Genomic DNA, 22,871 nt, shown 5'->3' on the forward strand with positions numbered 1-22,871 from the left:
TCGGAAAACTGGACATTGTTAGCAGTCCTCTATATTACATTCCCATCAGATACAGAAGCAGCAAGAGCATACAATCAAACTGTACAATACTGTATGATATTTTAACAACCTTCTATTGTAGGTCTCTCTTTGTATTAGTGCTTGCACTATTGAGATGGAGCTGTGCTGGCCCTGCTGTCAAAGTGAATAAACTAAACAAAAACTAACACTCATTATTCCCATGCTGCTAAAAAGTAGAGATGTTGTTTGGGAGGGGGGGGGGGGGGTTGTACAGTAGGTCATTGTAACAACCCTCCTTTACAAATTCCTCAGAGCATCAGGGTGCCTCAGATGGCTTTACATTATTAAAACACTCTATTACCAGTGCTCCATCCAGACAGCCCATGCACAATTAGAGTATTTGTAGCTTCTGTACTAAGCTGCAGTGTTTCAAGTGCTGTGGAGTGGAACAGTGAGGGCTTTACACCGGTGGGCGGCAAAGTGATGTTAATCAGAACATGTACAGCATGCCCCACCCCACTCATGCTCAAAATGAGCAGCCGCTGTGGACGATCTAACACTTTATTGATATTGTGACCACTTGCTAACAGTTCATTTAGTGTTATTTGATAGGCTTAGCCTATACGAGGGCTGCAGCAGTACCAGTGAATGCACTGTAGAATACAACTATATGTAGAGACGCTCGCATTGAAACAACATCAAATAAAGCTAAATATTGTTTGTTTTGGATGGGTTACAAAATGTCTCTACCATGGCTCCTTTACCATTCTTTCTATAGTAACAGGTAATGGACAAGGAAGACAGAATGTAGCAGCTACTCTCAAAACAGTTTAAAAAGAACAATACCATCATGTACTCAGATCTGATATTGAGCAAGTGTTCCTCCAAGCTTAGCCATCCCAGTGAAGTACTGTATTGTGTGTTAATAACCATCTTTAAAAGTTAGAGATGGTCCCCACTTGGCTCGCCTGGTAAAAGCACAGCCGCTGGGTTTGCAGGGCGAGTCATACAGTGCAGGTTCGAGTCCTGGCTGTGCAAAGTCACCGGTCTTTGCTGGAGATTCAGAAGGGATCATTGCATTGGCTCTGGCACTCCCGTGGGTTAGGGAGGCAAAACCAGCAGAGACGTTCGTGCTACAGCGAACCCTGCTGGCCAGGCGCCAGTGAACTAAAAAGTGGACACCTGCAGGGCCGGCCTTGAAGGTGTCCACTTTTTGGCCTTTAAGGTGTCCTCCAGAGGTCGGTAGCTCGAGTTCCTGGGTGTAAAAGAGGAAGCTAGCTCGGAAGTGGGATCGGAGGACACCCGTTGAAGCTTCACTTCTTCATGGGGGAATTGCTGCGGTGAGGGGACAAAATGATTGGACATTCCAAATTGGGGAGAAATCGGGGGTAAAATAATTGGGTACACTGAATTTATTTGAAAAAATATAAAAGTTAGAGCTTACAAAACAAAAAACATTTTACTGTAATGTTTACTGTTTTGTAGATCTGACATTTTTCAGTATAATAGACCCACATTGTGGTAATTGTGATTTCAAAGCTTTTAAATTACTAAATATTAGTGTAATAAACACAATTCCCTTATCGCTCCTTGCAGTTACCACATTGCTAAACTTCCGTCACCTCTTCGCATTATACTTCAAAAGGTGACATGAAGACACGCACGAGTCACTGGATAAGCAGCAAATAAAAACAAATACACACATGACTACGCTAATGTGTGCTTTTATACAGGAAAATGTGAGACTCACAAAGTGGTGGCGCTAAATGGACAGATTGTTACAGTAGTTCTATGTATTTTAAGGAATGTTTCAGCTTCAAAGAATGCACTCCGTTAGTCATACTTAAACCCGAGATTTAATCTGTAGTGTTCAATCTGACAAGCCTTTAATTTTATTTATTTTTTTAAATCAAGGGTTTGTCTGCCCCCCATAAAAAAGACCAATATGTTATTCTGATCCACCAGCTGTTGAACACAATACTGAACGCGTATATAACTTTGATGTAGAAAGCAACAGCTCAAAGCAATTTTAACACTTTTTATTGCATTTGTTCTTTGCCTTACAGATCCCAACAATGAATCTGATGTCATACAAGAGCAGTATTTTCATTTTTTTTTTTTTTATACCTCACCTTGGAATTCATTTGAAACCAACATTTATTTATTTTCATAAATACTGGAAAGGCCATAATTTATGCATTATATACTCTCACATTATTACCACTAAGGGTATTTGGGTTAAGGGATGATTGGTAAATGATCAATACTTATAAATAACACATTGTAGTCATCTAACTATCAAACCACATTCAACTTCTCTGCATGTACATTAAAAAAAAAGGACATGACTTCTTTTTTAAATGAGTGTTTTAAATATTTAGGCTAAATACAACAAAAATACTAAAAGGCAGCTGTTGTGAACTGGAATCCTAGGGAGGTTTTGATACCTGTCCAAATGGCCTGTGGCATGGAAAAATAAAACATCTTCTTGCAGCCACATTTACAATAGTGTCGTCTGTTAACTTGCCGAGACACTTTCACAGCAATTATTTAAAATGTTATCAACTCCAAACAGTGAGATAAATAAAACACAACTGTATTACCTGATCCAAAGAGAACCAGAAAATAGACTTGCTGCGTGCTTGCATTTTTGTGCTAGTCTATATTTTACTTGTCGTCTTTGGATCACAAGCATGTTTGCCTTCTGCAGCTCCTCGTGCTACCTGTCTTGTGACTGGCATCACATACAGAGACTGCAAGAACGTCCGTCTGCACTGCCTGCTCGATCCCACATGTAAAAATGTGTTTCAACAGCTTACTCACCCAGATGATATTCTGAAAACTTAAGTAATTGAAGCCAGGAGTTCTTGCTCAGATTCCACATTCGTCTACAACCCAGTATAACACAACTTACTGTACCACCTGCTTATCTGAACCTAGAACTTCCTGGCTCTGCCAAGCAGAATCTGACACATAGAAAATACTAGGCCTTAATACCTACAAATATACTGTACTAGCGTCAACTGTATACAGGCAGAGTTTCATTGACCACAGCTGCACTTTAAAACTGACATATTTAGTCATGTCTTAGGTTATTTAGTCACAGATGTCCTGCAGCTTACAAAAAAGGGATAGGGAAAAAAACTGTTATACAGAAAGAGAATCATCAAGCCACTACACCTCAAGTCTAATGTTTTCTTTAAACCACACAAACACCATCAATATTAACATGCTGTTTTGCTTTAATATGAGATTAGGTAGGAGGGAGCTCCTGAGGAAAATAAACAGCAGGGAAATGGCAAAGACAACATAACCTTTCACACTTTTTACTCAGCAGAATTATGCTGAAATGTCAGGAACCACCCTCCTGCTAATTTGCTAGTTTACCAGCAAACACTTAAATGCTATGGTAAAACTAAAATCAAGTAAATGCATGTTTTTGGTAAAGGCTTTGTCGATGTTATGTTTGTAAGCTTGTATGCTTGAGCATTTGAAAAGTTACACGTTCAAGTCAGCTGTAACTCTGGATCTGATCTCAGAACCGGAACAGATTTCTACTTTGACGGAATTCCTCTAAAGAAGTCTATTAAAATATCTGGGACAGTAATTTGTGGACATGAAGATCCCATTGTTGTATTCTGAAGCCCACACAGGAGCCATACAGTACAGTACAATTAGAAGTTACTGTACAGCAGGTGTTGCAATTCAGCAGATCTAACCTGTGACTCTTCAAAATCCTACAGAAAAATACAAACCGCAGTTTAAAACGCCTAAAAACTGCTGGCCGGATTGGTAACAATACCTGAGGCTTGACGCCTGAAACAGACTGCTGTTAACCATTGACACCCCCCAATAATAGTCCACTTTCAACAAACAGCGATACGTTTAAAAAGGCAAGAGATTACATGTCATTTAAAATAGGTAGGTAAGAACTTTTTTTATGGGCTTTGTCATTTCTGGAGAAATGATCTTCAGTGTAACTTTTACAGCCTCACAAGTGCTTGTCTTCATCAAGAACTACCTATAATCTGGGGGTGTCAAGTCTAAAGTACAGTACATGCTTCAGCTTTGTTTACTAGGACTAAAAATATACAAAACTAAACAAAGATTATTCACTAAAGTCATTCAGTATGTTACTCATTTGGTTTGTTGTTACTTGGACATTCTGTAGTGCTTACTAAATGAGACTAGGAAGAACATACATAATAGTATATCAGTTGTTGCATCCTGCACACTATTTAAATGAAAAAGAAAAGAAAAAAAGTTTGGAGGTAAACGGAAATGTTACCAAATTTAACTCTTGGGAAACACGTGCTCAACTACTTACCTGGAGAAGACAACATAAGAAAAATAATGTACGGAATAGGATCAAGCAGGGAAAGCCAAATATTTCTGAAGATGCATTACAAACACAGCAGTGTGGGGGAAAGTAGGTCACTACAGAGGAGGGGATTATGGGAAATGTTGGTTACAGTGTTCTTTCATTGAATAAACTAGTTTAATTGCCTGCTTACAAGGTTGTAGGAAAAAAAAGCAGAGGTTATCTGCCACACATACATATATATATTATATATATATATATATATACACAGACGTGCTCAAATTTGTTGGTACCCTTACAGCTCATTGAAATAACGCTTCATTCCTCCTGAAAAGTGATGAAATTAAAAGCTGTTTTATCATGTATACTTGCATGCCTTTGGTATGTCATAGAATAAAGCAAAGAAGCTGTGAAAAGAGATGAATTATTGCTTATTCTACAAAGATATTCTAAAATGGCCTGGACACATTTGTTGGTACCCCTTAGAAAAGATAATAAATAATTGGATTATAGTGATATTTCAAACTAATTAGTTTCTTTAATTAGTATCACACATGTCTCCAATCTTGTAATCAGTCATTCGGCCTATTTAAATGGAGAAAAGTAGTCACTGTGCTGTTTGGTATCATTGTGTGCACCACACTGAACATGGACCAGAGAAAGCAAAGGAGAGAGTTGTCTGAGGAGATCAGAAAGAAAGTAATAGACAAGCATGGTAAAGGTAAAGGCTACAAGACCATCTCCAAGCAGCTTGATGTTCCTGTGACAACAGTTGCAAATGTTATTAAGAAATTTAAAGGTCCATGGAACTGTAGCCAACCTCCCTGGGCGCGGCCGCAAGAGGAAAATCGACCCCAGATTGAACAGAAGGATAGTGCGAATGGTAGAAAAAGAACCAAGGATAACTGCCAAAGAGATACAAGCTGAACTCCAAGGTGAAGGTACGTCAGTTTCTGATCGCACCATCCCTCGCTTTTTGAGCGAAAGTGGGCTCCATGGAAGAAGACCCAGGAGGACTCCATTTTTTAAAGAAAAACATAAAAAAGCCAGACTGGAATTTGCTAAAATGCATATTGGCAAGCCACAATCCTTCTGGGAGAATGTCCTTTGGACAGATGAGTCAAAACTGGAGCTTTTTGGCAAGTCACATCAGCTCTATGTTCACAGACGAAAAAATGAAGCTTTCAAAGAAAAGGACACCATACCTACAGTGAAACATGGAGGAGGCTCGGTTATGTTTTGGGGCTGCTTTGCAGCGCCTGGCACAGGGTGCCTTGAATCTGTGCAGGGCACAATGAAATCTCAAGACTATCAAGGCATTCTGGAGCAAAACGTACTGCCCAGTGTCAGAAAGCTCTGTCTCAGTTGCAGGTCATGGGTCCTCCAACAGGATAATGACTCAAAACACACAGCTAAAAGCACCCAAGAATGGATAAGAACAAAACATTGGGCTATTCTGAAGTGGCCTTCTATGAGTCCTGATCTGAATCCTATCGAACATCTATGGAAAGAGCTGAAACTTGCAGTCTGGAGAAGGCACCCATCAAACCTGAGACAGCTGGAGCAGTTTGCTCAGGAAGAGTGGGCCAAACTACCTGTTAACAGGTGCAGAAGTCTCATTGAGAGCTACAGAAAACGCTTGATTGCAGTGATTGCCTCTAAATGTTGTGCAACAAAATATTAGGTTAGAGGTCCCATCATTTTTGTCCATGCCATTTTCATTTGTTTTATTATTTACAATATTATGTTGAATAAAAAATCAAAAGCAAAGTCTGATTTCTATTAAATATGGAATAAACAATGGTGGATGCCAATTACTTTTGTCAGTTTCAAGTTATTTCAGAGAAAATTGTGCATTCTTCGTTTTTTGTGGAGGGGTACCAACAAATTTGAGCACGTCTGTATATATATTAAAAAAAATAAAATAAATAAACATTCAGCCAATAAAATAAAGCATGTTGAAAGGCCAACTACAATACTTGGACTGTTTTTTTTATTGCCCACTGTATTGAATTCCCCCTTGCTCTGTTTACTTTTGCCACCTTCAGCACAGTTCAGCCTGAACTGGGTGTGACCCCTCCTTAGGTAACAGTCAGGAAGTGCTGTCCTGTAAACACTGCTCGAGTGTAGCTGCAAAGTTGTGTACTACATGTTGTAAGACAGGGAAGAAACAGGGCGTGACAGCAATGTGTCACCTATGTCCTGTGAGACTGCTGCACTGCATCCTGCATTGAGCACAAGAACAATGAATCAGCAGCACTTCATTAAAAAAACATATCTTGGCTAAACTTAATTTGGTAAGCTATTATTCATCTCTCTCTCTCTGTTTCATGCTTGCCAAAGTTGGACTGCCCCCCAAAGTTGAAAGCAGCAGTGAGCAGTACTTTTCAATCAAAACAGGTCCAATTCAACAGGGTAAACCTGGCAGGTCGGCAAATGTTTTGTGACACCATACAACGAGAGATGTTCTGTGCTGTTTTTTTGCCGTTGTGCAGAATGAAATATTCCTGTGAAATAGAAACTGCCTTGTACCGACTGCAGCTCAGGACTCTTTACTCTTGCTCTCTAACACCCATTGTGCTGCAGCTGACTCCTGCCCGAACAACAGTCTTCAATGAGTGATGATGACTGCGAAGAATAGCCTTGTTGCCAGAGGAGAGAAAGTAGCCTCTTGTGGTGCCTAGAGCATGTCAGGATTATGTGGGTGACTTCACCGGGCTTAACCCTTCTGTATCAGAATGGTCGAGCAACACCAAAGCAGTGCCAAGGGAATTACAGCAGGTACAGCATTGCTGTACTGAAAGAGGAAGTCAGCAGCGCTTGTAATTATTTATGGTTGAATTTAAACAAAAACTGTCAAAGCTTGTTGAATCAGATTTCAAACCACCAAAATAATTTGCCAAGCTAGAATTTTCATTCTTGGGTGTATCTTTATCATCATCATGATCATCATATAATCTGCCACAAACAAATCGTACAGTTGAAAGGCTTATTGCTTTAGATTCAGAGGTTAGTCTGTTTTATTTGTATGGTTTTTTTTTTGTTTGTTTGTTTTTTACGTGTAATACTAAGGCACAAGGAGAGCACAAGGCTTTTAAATTCTCACACTACATGCTAAATAGAGACTCAAATCCAGGATGAACTACCTACTTTGTTCTTTGCTCTGCCCGTCAATCTGCAGTGCACCAACCAGGTCTGTAGGGCAGAAATGAGGAACCACTGACTACAGTGTCTCACAGATAGAAACTGGGAGATGTGTAGCAGACAACAATTTGTTTAATAAACCACTATTTTAATTACAAAAAAAAAACTAAACAATTGGAATCCAGTTTCTTAACAGCTTAACTGAATCCTGTCAACTCCTGTGATTCATTCCACATGGTTGCGAACAAGCAAGCCAGAAAGAACCAGTCAATTACCAATACAACCTCAGTGAAAGAAGTTCCTCTGCATGTCATATATGCATGTCACCCATTCCAGTAGATTTAGTGGTTAAATAAATGCCACGACACTGCTGTTCCCCTGAACACGTCTGGACTGAGGTCAGTAGCACAGTACATGCAGAGTTTTAATTAACTTTCCCTGCTGGCTGCACCTGTCCTCTCACTTAGATATTCATCTCCCCCCTCGCATCCAACATGGTCCTGGTAGGATTTAACTTCCCTTCTAATTAATTCAGATTTCATCACATGCAATAGCCAGGCTTGGAACCAACGCTCTCATATCACCTTTTTTCCCCCACTCCGAATGAACAGTTATAAATTAAAACCTGTTATTTGGACCATATTATGTCAGCCTTTCGTGTGGAGTAAATCAGAGAGAGATAGATTAGGAAGCAAGATTTCAGAGAAACTGTACAGTAAAAGGCAGTTTTATTGTTAAGATAAATCGTAGCAATTGCAGGCAGCACATTTGAACTTTGGGCTCCCAGCAGCAATTAAATACTTTACTTTCGATATGTGTAGAAACACGTACTTTATGAAATGTGAGTGGAAGTCACTCTGTACACTACCTGCATGTGTTCTGTGGAGCTGCTGCTCAGGTCATCTCCAGACTCTGAGTCGTTCCGGTGTTTCTCCAAGCCGTCTCCGATCAAATTGCCGTGGGGGTGTTCATGGGGGGGCGTTTTTTCAGCATCCACATCAAGGACTGGCTCCCGCACCAACGTGGTTGCCTTGTTGTGATTGGGGATCCTAGGAGGTGGAGAATCAGTGCCCACCCTTGAAGTGTTGTTGTTGTTCTGGTGGTGCTCTCCCACTCGCCGGCTCAGCCCCGGGCTGCTCCCTGGAGCTAGGTTCTGGTTAGCGTCTCTGGGTAGGGCTGGTGGGTGCTTTCCAAAGCTGGAAAGCTCTGGGGTCTTAGCCAGGTTCTCGTTGGACCTGTGCGAAGGCTGGATGTCCAGAGCACTGGACTTTCCTTTCAAAGATCCGCTGGGACTAGAGAGCAGGGGCTTCTGTGGTGGCATGAGTGCCTTCCTCAGCTCCTTCACATACTGAGCTGGCACGTAGAAGGGCTTGGTGTTCTCATCCTGTTTGACCTGCCACCAGTCCTCGTTGGTCTTTTTGACCAGGATGTAGTGCTCTCCTTGCTTTATCACGATCATCTTGTCTTTTGCCTTGTACTCGTAGTCATATTCCACTTCAACGTAAACCTGCCCAGGAATAATGGGCAAGTCTGCCTTGCCATCTTTGTCAGCCATCCCCTGTAGAGCTCCGTTGTTCACTTTCTCAGGGGTAAAGTAATCCACATGGTTCGCTTCACTGTCCCAATCCTGAAATATACAACATCAGGGAATACTCAGAATGAAACTAATATTAAATATGTAATGCTAAAATAGATTATCAGGGGTTCACATAAGTGGTACCCAGGTACGCATGCACATCAATAACAAAAAAATGCGAACTTCCATATTGTTTTTGAAGACACAAATGTGTACCGTTGGTACATTTTTAACAGGAAAGCATACTATCTGGTTGTGACCCATACCTGCTTAACCTCACGATTTTCAGTTGAGTCTCAAGGTCTCTGGGATCTGTCAACTATCTGCAGGTAGCTGAGCTTATTACCGCTGACCATGATTAAATACCAGTCCCCATATTTCACTAATGGATGGAGGGTTCCAATTCACTGATAAGTCCATCCCTGCTAGTACTATCATTGGCTGCTTCAACGTTTTATAAAAAAATAAAAATACAAAATTAAAAAGAAAAAAAAATGAGCAATAGGTGGAATCACTCCAGTTCATAACATCAATAATTTTCTTTTAATGGGCACCTGAAACAACCAGTGGTAGACTATTGAAATAAACAGAGAACGCATGATGATTTGTTAAATTGTAATAACCAGCAATCCGGACTCCTACTTAAACATTCATAAACTACTGTTGTTGTCTCTGACACTGCCATTAAGCAGTGCTGCTTTTACAGTGCCTATAGTAAGTATTCAACCCCCTTGGACATTTTCACAGTTTGTTGTGTTACAACCTGAAATCTTGATGCATTTAAAATGGGATTTTTTTCCTTTGACTTACACAACCTACAACACTTTCAATGTGTGAAAAAAATGGGGGCGGTGAAAAAACAAATCAGTTAAAAATAAAAACCTGAAAATTCTTCATAAGTATTCACCCCCTTTGCTATGACACTCAAATAAGCTCAGGTGCAACCAACTGCCTTCAGAATTCACACAATAAGTTAAATGGAGTCCATCTGTGTGCAATAAAAGTGGTTCATATGATTTCAGATTAAATACACCTGTCTCTGTAAGGTCCCACAGTTGGGTAGTGCATTCAAAGCAAAGACACAACCATGAAGACCAAGGAGCTTTCAAAACAACTCCGGGATAAAGTTGTGGAAAGGCACAGATCAGGAGAGGGGTATAGAAAGATTTCAAAGGCATTGAATATCCCTTGAAGCACAGTCAAGTCAATCATTAAGAAGTAGAAGGTATACGGCACCACCCAGAACGTCCTCCCAAACTGAGCAGCCGGGTAAGAAGGGCATTGGTCAGAGAAGCCAGCAAGAGGCCAATGACAACTCTGAAAGACCTACAGCATTCCATGGCTGAGATGGAAGAAACTGTCCATGTGTCAACAATAGCTCAGATACTCCACAAATCTGGCCTGTATGGAACCCTGGCAAGACGGAAGCCATTTCTGAAAAAAGTCCATGTAAAATCACACTTAGAATTTGCAAAAAGGTATGTGGGAGACTCTGAAAAGATGTGGCAAAAGATTCTGTGGTCCAATGAAACAAAAATTGAACTATTTGGCCTAAATGCAAAGCGTTATGTCTGGCACAAACCCAACACAGCACAACACAGGGGGGTGAATACTTATCTAACCAAAACATATCTGTTTTTTTATTTTTCATTTACTGTTGTTTCACAATAAAAATTCTCTTGCCTCTTCAAAGTGTTGATTAGGTTGTGTAAATCAAAGGAAAAAAAAATCCAATTTAAATGCATCAAGATTTCAGGTTGTAACACAACAAACTAAACACATAAACAAAAACAAATATCGATCCCGCCTATCAGCCTCACGTCTTTCTGCCCTGATGTATATTCATATGTGTAAGATGACCATTGAAACCTTTGATCCTGAACCCAGCATCCTTGACAGCGTTGCAAATCTTTTTGAAAATTGGTGCTAGAGCGTCTACTGGTGCTAAATTATTAAATACTGCCCTAATCAAGCCCCTCTTACAGCTTCTCACACGACACAAACCTTCTTTCCTGTGTATGTGTAGGAGTGTCAAACCATTTCTGCTGGTACTCATGTGAGGACCTAATGATAAAAGTTGTGAACCCCTGATTATCATCCCCGCTGGGGATGAAGTCTCCATATATCTGGAAAACCACTTAACTGTCATGAAACATAGAATACTCTTGAGAATATCAGATTCTGGGGATATAGGGGGTGTCTGTCTGTATTTTGGCATACATCAATTTAATTACCTCAATATTTATTGCTATTTAATCCATAACACAGCACTTACACATTTAAACATAATACAAATAAATACATGTAATTGTTATTTGATTGTTAAAGTGAGGAAATGTAAATTCTGAAATATATAAAATCTTAAGTATTTCTTATTTTACGTGACTGGGGACTAACTTATCAAAACATATGTTTTTAAAGCTGTAGTGTCTCATGTTCAGTGATTATTACTAAAACATTCTTTCTTTAACTTTGTTGTTTTGTTTTTTTTTTATTATGTATTCTTCCACTGTTTAGTCTTCTGTGTTCATGGTACAGACTGTGCAGATGATTCAGACTGCTTTTTACTGAACAAGGTCGTTTCAGCTGCAGGGGTATTTGCTTCAACCCACCCCCTGATCCAAGCACTGCTTTTGCTGGGCTGATAAAACTTTACAGGAATTAAGATAACATCATTCATGGTTTTTAAATGCTATGAGGCACTATAAAAAAAGCAAAAAGACCTGATAGGGTGGGCATTGTGGAAAACGCTATCAAGTAGCACTCCTCTACTTTTAAAAAGCAAGCCTCTGGTTAGTTCGAATGGGGCCACAAGTCTCCCCAAGTGAGCCGTGCAGTGGCCTGCTGAAACCAAGTTTCAAGCCACTTTTAATAAGACATTAGTCACATGGTGCAGCAATCACCACATTTAGTGCAACAATAAACGTAACAATATTTTATTTCTGGCCATAAAGCCCCTTTTAGTGCACATTCAGATCACTGTGCTCCATTTTTTTCTTTCTGAAGTACATTAAAAGGGCAACCTTGCTACTATGAGTGAAAGCCAAACAAAACAAAAAAACTGACACTGAAAAGCAATGAAAGGACTACTGTATTTCAGCAGCACTGTCATTAAATAATTTGATAATCAATAACAACAATGTAAATAATACAGGGGCAGTCTAGAAATAACGTCTTCACGTCTTTGGGATGATATTTTTGTATGACTTATTTCCAATGTGAACTGCTGCTGGACTCAGTCTTTTTGCACACAGGAAACAAACTATACAAGGTAACCTGACTCGGAAGTAAACATTTCGAGTGTAGTTTAGTTCATATTCTGAGGATACAAGTGCAGCCAAAAACTAAATGTCTCGGGGGAACTACATGGACAGTGCGAGAAACTGAAGCTGCAATAGAAATGTGAAGAATGCATTCAGTAGTGGTTGTGGATCACTTGAAGATGGACAAAATGCTCTCCCTCGATTTCATGAACTCTCTTCCATTGTTCATTATTGGTTTCTTCAACAGCAATATGTAAGAATCTACAACTGGAGCAATACATCAATAGATGTCATCGTTCAAGATGCCAAGATACCTAGCAGGATACTGTAAACATCCGGTTCACAAACCAGAAGTAAACTAAGCGAGTGCGCTTACAAACTGCGTTGAACAGAAACGGTCCTGAAAAAAATGAATAAATAAAAAAATAACTTTAGTTCACATTGAAACAAACTCAGTCCCTTTGCTCACAGAGAAGTAAGAACAGCAAGCACAATTACATTATTTCAATCAAAACAAACCAGACTGAGTCTGTTTGAAACAGACCTAATGTGAATGCAGCCTAAAAAGGCCATTCTACTTTTTTGGCCAATGTACTGTAGTCTGATAGTAGTAGTGGCAAAGCAGTTCCACCTCCCCAGTTCTGGCAATGGCCGGTGCTCAGAATGACGCGATTTAGTAGTGTTCTGTAAAGGCAGGTTAAAACGAAGCCGAGCTGGGCTCTCTCCTCACTTGACTGACACGGATGTACTGTATGCAGTCAGTGAACTCACATTTCAGGTCTTACTGCAGCTTGACCACTGCTGTAAGCAGTATTCTAACAATTATGATCTTAGCCCTTTACATGTGAGGCAATCATGCTTCTCGTTAGCATTGCTCACACCTTTTCTGTTTGATTACACTGCCATCCGGCTCCCTTTACTAATAGTACTGGCATTGCTTTGATTTCACAGGAGATTTGCCCTATTAGTATTCAGCTGAATATTGAATTGAATTGAATATAACTGCATGGAAGACTGGTTTCTATGTGCATCTGCTATATTGAAATATGTGCATTTTAATGGAAAAAGTATTTTTACAGTACCAAAGTAATTGTGCCACCACTAAACTTGACCATTTTAAACTAACAAGCCATTTTAAAAACCACACAGTACCCTGCTGAGCATCTTTAAAAATACACACAAACTAACAGATGCTCATTGCTCACTAACTCCTTTACATGTTCAAATGTTTATAGATGTGGTCGCATTCTTTATTACACCACAGTAGTAAACCATATCCTTTTCATAGCCACTGATATGAAGTGTAATGTACTGTATGTACACATATAACTCCTTATACTGTAGCTCTAGATTCTGATAAAACATCCTAACCAAGCTGTGCAAACACCAGCACACAGAAGAACTGCTCCAATACCAACATACAGTATGCAGCATCCTTAACGAATGAATGTAAATTAACTGCACGTGCACCCAGATATTACCTTCAAAAAAGGAGACTTTCAGTTTCCGTGGTCTGTTTTGTTATATTTAAGCATATACAATTTAAGACCACTTTCCAAAACCTTTCAATTACTTTATTATTATTATTATTTATTTCTTAGCAGACGCCCTTATCCAGGGAGACTTACAATTGTTACAAGATATCACATTATACATTATTTCACATTATACAGATATCACATTATTTTTACATACAATTACCCATTTATACAGTTGGGTTTTTACTGGAGCAATCTAGGTAAAGTACCTTGCTCAAGGGTACAACAGCCGTATCCACCACTGGGGATTGAACCCACAACCCTCCGGTCAAGAGTCCAGAGCCCTAACCACTACTCCACACTGCTGCCCTACTTTGCAGCCAAATGTTTGTTATTGTTGTTTGCTTTCCACCTTTTGTATTTATTTTATATTTTAAGATTTTTAAAAAATGTACCACCCTGATTCTAAATAATTTCCACAGATTTAAAAACCTTCTAAAAAATAAGTCTGATTTGTATTTATTGGTGCATATGTTCATAACTAGAGAAGTTTTTCTGCACTCACAATAAATATCCCCATTTCACCACTTTCAACTTTATTTTATGATGTCTGAAGGTTTAAATAGAAATGAACAGTAGATTGTTACATCATGAACCATGTAGTAAATGACATCACAAGCACATTAATAGATTTAAATAGAGTGTAGTTACCATGGCATCAAACGCCTAAAAGCACCTCCAGTGTTTGTTTTCAAAAACACTTTCCCTTGACAAAGGCATGTTAAACATACCGAAATATTGGGGAGTTGGGTCTTTTGAGCAAAAAGGTATTTTTAAAGAGAAAAAAAAAAAAAAAAAAAAAAGTACTGTACATATGATACCAAATCCCCAAGCAACTGTAGAAGATCTGAGGTAGGGGCAGAGTGCTACAGGTGGCCAAGTAGGCATCTCCCATAAGAATAATCTAGGGGGTACAGTACCGTATATCATTCAGATTGAACATTTTGCAAAATAAAAATGCGAAAAAGATTACAGTATTTAATTTTATATGGCCGGTTTAAAGCAATAGATAAAAAAAGGGGAAGCACACACATTAAGGTAATATCTCCAAGCGTTAGGTCTTTATCATCCGGAAAATAAAGTCATATGATGCCAATATGACAGCCACCTATATTAGATCCCAGGTCAAAGTATAGTAAAGGATGCCATTAGATTTTGCACAACGCTGAAAATCTGAATTTGACAGCTTAAGTGGTTTATGAGATATCAGAGTTGCATGGTACGTGCGGGGAAAAATGAATTACTGCCACAGTGTAAGTAATTGGACATACACATAATAAAACACAACCTAAACAATCAATGGGATACTAGCTGAAGAGGTATGACCAGTAGTAGATAACATTACGATCCCAGTACTGTATTTCTAAACACAATACAAAATTACTGATAGAAAAGAATGTAATGCAAGGAAAAAGAGGCATTTAAATGTACTTTAAAAGGAGGTGTCTTGTGGAAAGAAGAGAACAAAGCTGTAACTACAAAGCCCTTATTAATGTGCTTACGTTAGCTATGATTTTGATACCACTGCACATACTGTGGCTCTTTTTTAGGTCAGTTTATTAAAAAAAAAAAAAAAAAAAGTATATACACACACACACTCATTCATATTCATATATATATATATATCACACAGTTAATCTGTATGCATTCAGCAGCTTCAGATCATACTACTTAATCATACAATTATACAACTTTAATGCAATCCCTAACCATTTGGGATACAGTATAGACTGATGATATTTAAAAAGTGTGACCCAGATTAAATGCTGCTCTGACTGAAGCAGTTCTTCAATTTCTTTTCTTATTTTTCACACCATATAGTCTTGACAGCCTTTTACTCAGATGCATTCACATACTGTAGTATACTAAAAAATATCATTCGTTTTCCAAGGACCTCTCCTTTGAGAAGAAATCCAGAAGTTAGTTCCCTTTCAGGGTTCATTTAGTCTTCAACTAGAATCACAACCAGCACACAACGATACAAAACAGCAAGAGACAGCAAATCTGTTGTAATTGCCAAAGCAGAACTCTCGTTATTAATGACTACAGCCAGCAGTTGCATTTCTTCCAAGGAACAGGTCCTGTCTTCTTGAATTTCATGACATTTCCTAACAGCATTAGAGTTGACCTTTACCTCGAGTGTCAGAGCTGTTTTAAGAAGCCCTCCAAGATCCTGCAGCCAGGGTTCCTGCTGTGCAATACCAATTCCATGTCAAACTCAATTCCCAATTACAAGTCCCGCTCCCTTTTCCTCAAGTCCGGCTCCCTTTTAATCAAGACCCGCTCCCTTTCAATCAAGTCCTACACTTTGATCAAAACTGCAATTCGCAGCGTTCTGTCAACATGTGCTTCTCCCAGTGGCAAAAAATTACTTAAGTCACTGTTAGTCAATTAAACTGGTTTCAGATCAAAGCAGTTGAACACTCACAATTATTAATGTCTCTAACAAATTCCTTCAAAGGAACTGATTTTCAAAAGGAATTGAAACGGGCATTGACCCATACCTGTTTGCAACCCCATATACAAGCTATTTAGAATTAAGAAAATAACAAAGTGTGTGTACCATACAGTTGCCCCTATCCCCCAATCTATCCCTTCCTCAACCCCACTAAAACACAAACTGACTACCAGCAAGAACACTGATGTTTACCCATGCTGTGTACTGAGCCAATAACACAGCCTTTAACAGCATTTCTTACTATTTTACTCATCTCAAACAAGAACATTAAATGAATTGCCTAAAAAAATGCCAACTCCTTTCAACCACTGTACAAGTTTGACATCCGAACAGTTATACATACTCCTAGCGTCCTGTAAGTGAAGCGGTTATGAGGTCTACCTCTGGCCACAATACCGGATGAAGCTAGCTGACAACGCCGACTAATCCATTTAATCTGGAACTGCCTGCTGCAAGACACAAACTCTTTTTAGTAAGATTACAAAGAACATTCTGATAAATTACTGTAGTCAGAAGACGGTGAAAAGTCACTACATTAAATATATTTGACATTTCCCTGCTTACTTTTTCTTCACTTCTGTTGCATTATTTGATAAATGAGTACATTATTAAAGAAGTGCAAGGCGACATTGTCTCAGAAATAAATGGAACTCAAGCAAGGTTGGTGCAGGAATTAAACATTCCCTCCATGAGTAAAGTTGCGGTAAAACTATTTTAACCAGTTTTCTTAGTCATATGATTTCAATAAAACTCTGAAATTAGATTTTGCTTGGATTGTTATCAAGCGTTAAGCCAGCAATAGCTGCAGAGATGGGATTCTCAAAAGAACAATTACCTTGCTTGCTAACCAAGAATAACACTCCAATTGTCACTGTTAAATTAACTGTGTCCAGCAGCAGCTAACCTTATACCTAATAGCAGGGTTTTGGCTGCAGATCAAGCCTGAAGTATCACCTGACTTCTACTGTAGATCAATGTTTTTACTGCCTGGCATTCTTGCCTGTCAGTTGAAACCTGAAAATGACTTTCAGAGCAAGACTAACAACACACAAAACAAGAGTTAATGAACATTCACAAAATATACACGTACAAATCGCACACGACATGTCTATTTCTTATCTGCAATACGACTGGTAAACGCCAACATAGGCCAGAAAAGAAAGTGTCTTAAAACGATTGTCGATTGATAAACGAAAGAAATATACTGGAAAATGCGCTGTGCAAACTACAAAACGTCAACCAATTACATATCTATCTGACAGTCGTCTCTATACCTACAACACAGCAGGTCTTGTAGGAACTTGTAATAAGCCAACTCACAGCCTGACTCCAGCTTCTGGAATGTTTCAGTCTCTGCTTACCCCAGGCAGGGCAGAACACCCAATAGGAAGCACTGCAGTCACTAACGCTACTGTAACATGAACACAGATTTTAGTTCCTGAAATAAAGTTTTGACAGCTAAATATATTTTATCAGCCAGTGAAATCATTAAATGTCAAGATAACAGATAGTGTCTAGCTGTTTTAACCAATACATTGATTATCCAGCTATTAGGCCTGTACATTGACATTAGTTTGCCATTTATAGGTCATACTGCTAGCTCTCTCTCTCTCTCTCTCTCTCTCTCTCTCTCTCTCTCTCTCTCTCTCTCTCTCTCTCTCTCTCTATATATATATATATATATATATATATATATAGTTTTCTTTTTTTAAAGATCACGTTTCACCTAACGGTAGCAGCCAGAAATAGATCTAAACACTCCAGTAAACATATACCCTGCTCTCTAATTTTGTATTGAACTCACATCTGGCAATGCTTGAATGGTAGGCTATGTTCCCCCCTAGGTCATAGACAATCACTGTATTATTTATCCGGGCTAGTCCAGAAGCACCCCGGAGACTTGAATATTTAGAGGCAGCTACAGCACTTCATTTGTGGGTGATGGTATCCCAGTGCAAGAATGTCGATAATCATGCCACACTAATAAGTGGGTCATTTTCAGTAGAACTCACGATTGGAAAGGCAAGTAGTACTTGCAAGAGGTACTGGAAGCTATTACAGTAAATCGGGAATTTGCACAGGTCTTTATCCGTAGTTTAAAAAGGTTTGAGATTTGTGTTATTAGGTGTCTATGTATTGTCACGAGTCAAAACCTGTAATGCCCTCGATTACGGTTTTACATATCTTTTTGTATTGGTACTATTGATTATCTAGTACTGTAAGGTATGATACTGTTTCTAATCAAAGACTGGTAGGGTTATTGGGGTCTCACCTAGTTTACAACCAGTGAGGCTGCGGCGGCGAGCCCTGGCCATTCCATGCGTCTCTGACGTAATTCTGGTTGGTTACACATGGCCTCACAACATAGGACTACTCACTATGCACTGGCGTGGCAATGGTGAGAAACCTACACAACGTCCTGACAAAACAACAATACGTTATATATGCTACAATTAAACGCCACAGCCGACTAGTAGATTTAAATCTTAAAGTCAAAAATAATTTTCCCTCCACGTTCTTTTCATGTGTGTCACTCAGACAGAATTGTATCTGTCCGCATACAAGCTAGGTGTTTGGTAAGATGTCCCTCTCTTGCTCTATCTAAAGAAAGCTTCAAATCAAAGCCGGGTTTTTGTGATTTCACAGTTTCGGTCTAGACCAATGTGGTTATATTAAATTTGAATCCATTCATTGAGTTTATTATCACTGCACTTGCTCTGAAAATCTAAGGCCTTTGACCTATCCCTTACTGTCTCAAACTCTGTTAACATATTTCCAACAGGCCTATTGATTAAACAAATACAAAACGCATATCAACAGCACTCAAAACACGGTTAACATTGCAAAGTTTCAAGATCCACAACACGTAACTTCACTACACAGTATATGAGGCAAATGTTCTCACGGCGCCTTTCCAATCGGAGCAGCGAGAAATAACAGGTTCATTTTTTATCTGAATAGAGAAAAGTCGGGTGAAAAAAAGCTAAAATACCGTGGTTTAAGAATTTTAAGTGAAAAAAAAAACCTACTAGAGTCCGTATCTTTGCCTTACAAATTTAACATGACTGTATAAACAAACAAATTAGCTTTACAAACCTGTTCTTTGAGTGGCAGTATTCGGCTGGGTAAATATTAACTGAGAAATAAATACTTTTCGCCTTTTTTCTCGTTTTATTCCTCGCCACAGTTCAGTCCCACCGTACGCGTCTCCCTCTCTCCCAGAGAGCAAACAGTCCACTGGCACTGACGCGGCGCGCTCCAGTCAAGCTCGTTCCCGCCTCTGCGCTAGCCGCTCCGAGGAGGCTGGCGAAGCGACCAGAGGTTCTGTCTGACACCATCTTGTGGTTAAAGCAGCGATTTCTTATTACAATTTCAAAGTACCTAATCACGGTCTGTGTTGTAGGTTACATGGCCTGATCGCTGTTAGAACTATAAAGGGTGTGATTAGGTCCCAGGGATAACGTCTTTATAAAGGTTTACTGTATGTGTAATAAAGCACAGTGAAAGCATGGCAAAGTGTAGAAATTATGTCAACGATGATGTCAACAGGCAGTGTGTGTGTGTGTAATGTCACACTAACTGCACATTTTTATATATGTAACCACTTATCAAATGGTGATGAAACATGGTAAAGACATTTTTTTAGCTCAAGTAATTGAGAGTGTCCGAATCCTGGAACATTTATCATCCTTTTTTATTATTGAAACAGACAGTAGCATATGGTTGTAGTAGGATTTGCGGGTTCTTGCTGTAACTAGATACAATGAATATTCACCAATGTTGATCATTTTGACACATGCAACTTCAGAGGTATGACATTTATCACTTTCAAGAGATGACTACTTGTAATTAGGACTTCAATTAGTCTACCTTATTCACAGTGCACTCATCCAGAGTTCAGGTCAGTATTAATTGTTGTCCAGCTGTTAAGTGACTCGTCAGTGTTAAAGATGAAAAATATTTCAGACATTATGTGACCATGTTTCCTAACATCAGTGAACGTCAGTAGAGACAGCTGTGTTAGTTTCCTAATGTCAGTGAACTGCAGTAGAGAAAGCTGTGCTAGTTACCTAACGTCAGTGAACTGCAGTAGAAAAAGCTGTGTTAGTTTCCTAACGTCAGTACAGAAAGCTGTGTTAGTTTCCTAACGTCAGTACAGAAAGCTGTGTTAGTTTCTTAAAGTCAGTGAACGTCAGTAGAGAAAGCTGTGTTAGATTCCTAACGTCAGTAGTTAAAGCTGTGTTAGTTTCCTAATGTCAGTGAACGTCAGTAGAGAAAGCTGTGTTAGTTTCCTAACGTCAGTAGAGAAAGCTGTGTTAGTTTCCTAACGTCAGTACAGAAAGCTGTGTTAGTTTCCTAACGTCAGTACAGAAAGCTGTGTTAGTTTCCTAACGTCAGTACAGAAAGCTGTGTTAGTTTCCTAAAGTCAGTGAACGTCAGTAGAGAAAGTTGTGTTAGTTTCCTAACGTCAGTAGAGAAAGCTGTGTTAGTTTCCTAACGTCAGTAGAGAAAGCTGTGTTAGTTTCCTAACATCAGTAGAGAAAGCTGTGTTAGTTTCCTAAAGTCAGTGAACGTCAGTAGAGAAAGCTGTGTTAGTTTCCTAACGTCAGTAGAGAAAGCTGTGTTAGTTTCCTAACATCAGTAGAGAAAGCTGTGTTAGTTTCCTAACGTCAGTAGATAAAGCTGTGTTAGTTTTCTAACGTCAGTAGAGAAAGCTGTGTTAGTTTCCTAACGTCAGTAGAGAAAGCTGTGTTAGTTTCCTAATGTCAGTGAACGTCAGTAGATAAAGCTGTGTTAGTTTCCTAAAGTCAGTGAACGTCAGTAAAGAAAGCTGTGTTAGTTTCCTAACGTCAGTAGAGAAAGCTGTGTTAGTTTCCTAACGTCAGTAGAGAAAGCTGTGTTAGTTTCCTAAAGTCAGTGAACGTCAGTAGAGAAAGCTGTGTTAGTTTCCTAACGTCAGTAGAGAAAGCTGTGTTAGTTTCCTAATGTCAGTGAACGTCAGTAGAGAAAGCTGTGTTAGTTTCCTAACGTCAGTAGAGAAAGCTGTGTTAGTTTCCTAAAGTCAGTGAACGTCAGTAGAGAAAGCTGTGTTAGTTTCCTAACGTCAGTAGAGAAAGCTGTGTTAGTTTCCTAATGTCAGTGAACGTCAGTAGAGAAAGCTGTGTTAGTTTCCTAACGTCAGTAGAGAAAGCTGTGTTAGTTTCCTAATGTCAGTGAACGTCAGTAGAGAAAGCTGTGTTAGTTTTGCCTTCACTTACATACAGGTATTTGCTAACTTTAGCACCATTTCAGACCTTGGTGTCAATGGGGTTAGATGATCAAACACAAAGCCTTCTGGGTGCATTTAGAGTGAGAGAAAAATAACAGTGAAATGACGAGAGCTTGTAGTGTGGTGCACTGAGATTTTAAACACAGGAATTTCCTTGTAAAACTACAGCAGTATTACATTATTGCAAGCCGTAATAAGAAACACATATCAAGTATAATGGTCGTGGGGGCTCCCGAAATGGCGCATCTGGTAAAGGCCCTCCGCGTGGAGTGCAGGATGTGCCCTATAACCTGGAGGTAGCCGGTTCGGGTCCAGGCTATTCCACTGCCGACCGTGGACGGGAGTTCCCTGGGGGCAGCACACAATTGGCCGAGCACTGCCCAGGTGGGGAGGGCCTAGGTCGGCCAGGGTGTCCTCAGCTCACCACGCACCAGTGACCCCTGTAGACTGGCTGGGCATCTGCGGGCCTGCCTGTAAGCTACCCAGAGCTATGTGGTCCTCCGACGCTGTAGCTTAGAGATGGCTGCATGGCAGACCCACCGAGTGAAAAGAAGCGGACGGCTGACGGCACATGTTTCGGAGGACGCATGTGTCCATCTTCATCTCTCCCGAGTCAGCGCGGGGTTGGCAGCGGTGAGCCGGGTTGAAATAAAAAATAATTGGATATTTCAAATTGGGGAGAAAATAAGAAAAATAATTGCCGATTCCAAATTTTTTTTAAAAAAAGTATAATGGTCTTAATACACACACAAAAAAAAAAAAAAAATATATATATATATATATATATATATATATATATATATATATATATATATATATATATATATATGTATATATATATGAATAGAAATGGAAGGTAACTAGCAGGTCAACTGTGAGAGCCAAAAAAAAAATAGGATTTCACATCCTTTCACACTCAACCCTGACTATTAAACAATAAAGCAAAGGAAAAAGAAGTAAACAAACACACCTACTGTACGCTCCCTGCTGCTTTTCAACACTGCACCCACATAAATAATGCAGTTTCAGGCAGGACTTTAAGGACCATTTTGCCAGTCTCCCTGGTTAGTCTTCACTTCTCAGTAACAAAGGAGTCTTTTCGACACCCTGTTTGACAGAAGTTCACTCTCTTTGTACTCAATCAGTAAACCTCAGTGAGGAGGGGCTGGACTGAGCTTTGATGTTTCACTTAGTCATTGTCATTGTAATGTGTTCAGCTAGGCTTTTGAATCACCCAGCTATACAATACCCACTAATATGAGGACACTTGCCTTGGCTTTTGCAATGGTTAACCCGTCTCTA

The 22,871-nt window shown here is 39.4% G+C and overlaps 1 protein-coding gene across 16 annotated transcripts in view; it reads right to left on the minus strand.

The window, feature by feature from the left end:
- The window catches only part of LOC117399825 (rho GTPase-activating protein 12-like), a 66,089-nt gene extending 46,466 nt beyond the window's left edge, over positions 1-19,623 (minus strand). For 15 of the 16 annotated variants that reach the window (XM_059023257.1, XM_033999226.3, XM_033999224.3 and 12 more), the window contains exons 1-2: positions 19,397-19,623; positions 8,334-9,092 (exon numbers count right to left, since the gene is read on the minus strand). In XM_059023257.1, coding sequence (XP_058879240.1) covers positions 8,334-9,020 — 687 coding nt within the window. In that variant the 5' untranslated portion in view covers positions 9,021-9,092; positions 19,397-19,623. The remainder of the gene's footprint in view (positions 1-8,333; positions 9,093-19,396) is intronic. The other variant, XM_059023248.1, reaches the window with a different exon arrangement.
- Between the last annotated feature and the right edge of the window lie 3,248 nt (positions 19,624-22,871).

The sequence above is a fragment of the Acipenser ruthenus genome, chromosome 4, assembly GCF_902713425.1.
Source record: "Acipenser ruthenus chromosome 4, fAciRut3.2 maternal haplotype, whole genome shotgun sequence".
In the NCBI taxonomy this organism is placed as follows: Eukaryota; Metazoa; Chordata; class Actinopteri; order Acipenseriformes; family Acipenseridae; genus Acipenser; species Acipenser ruthenus.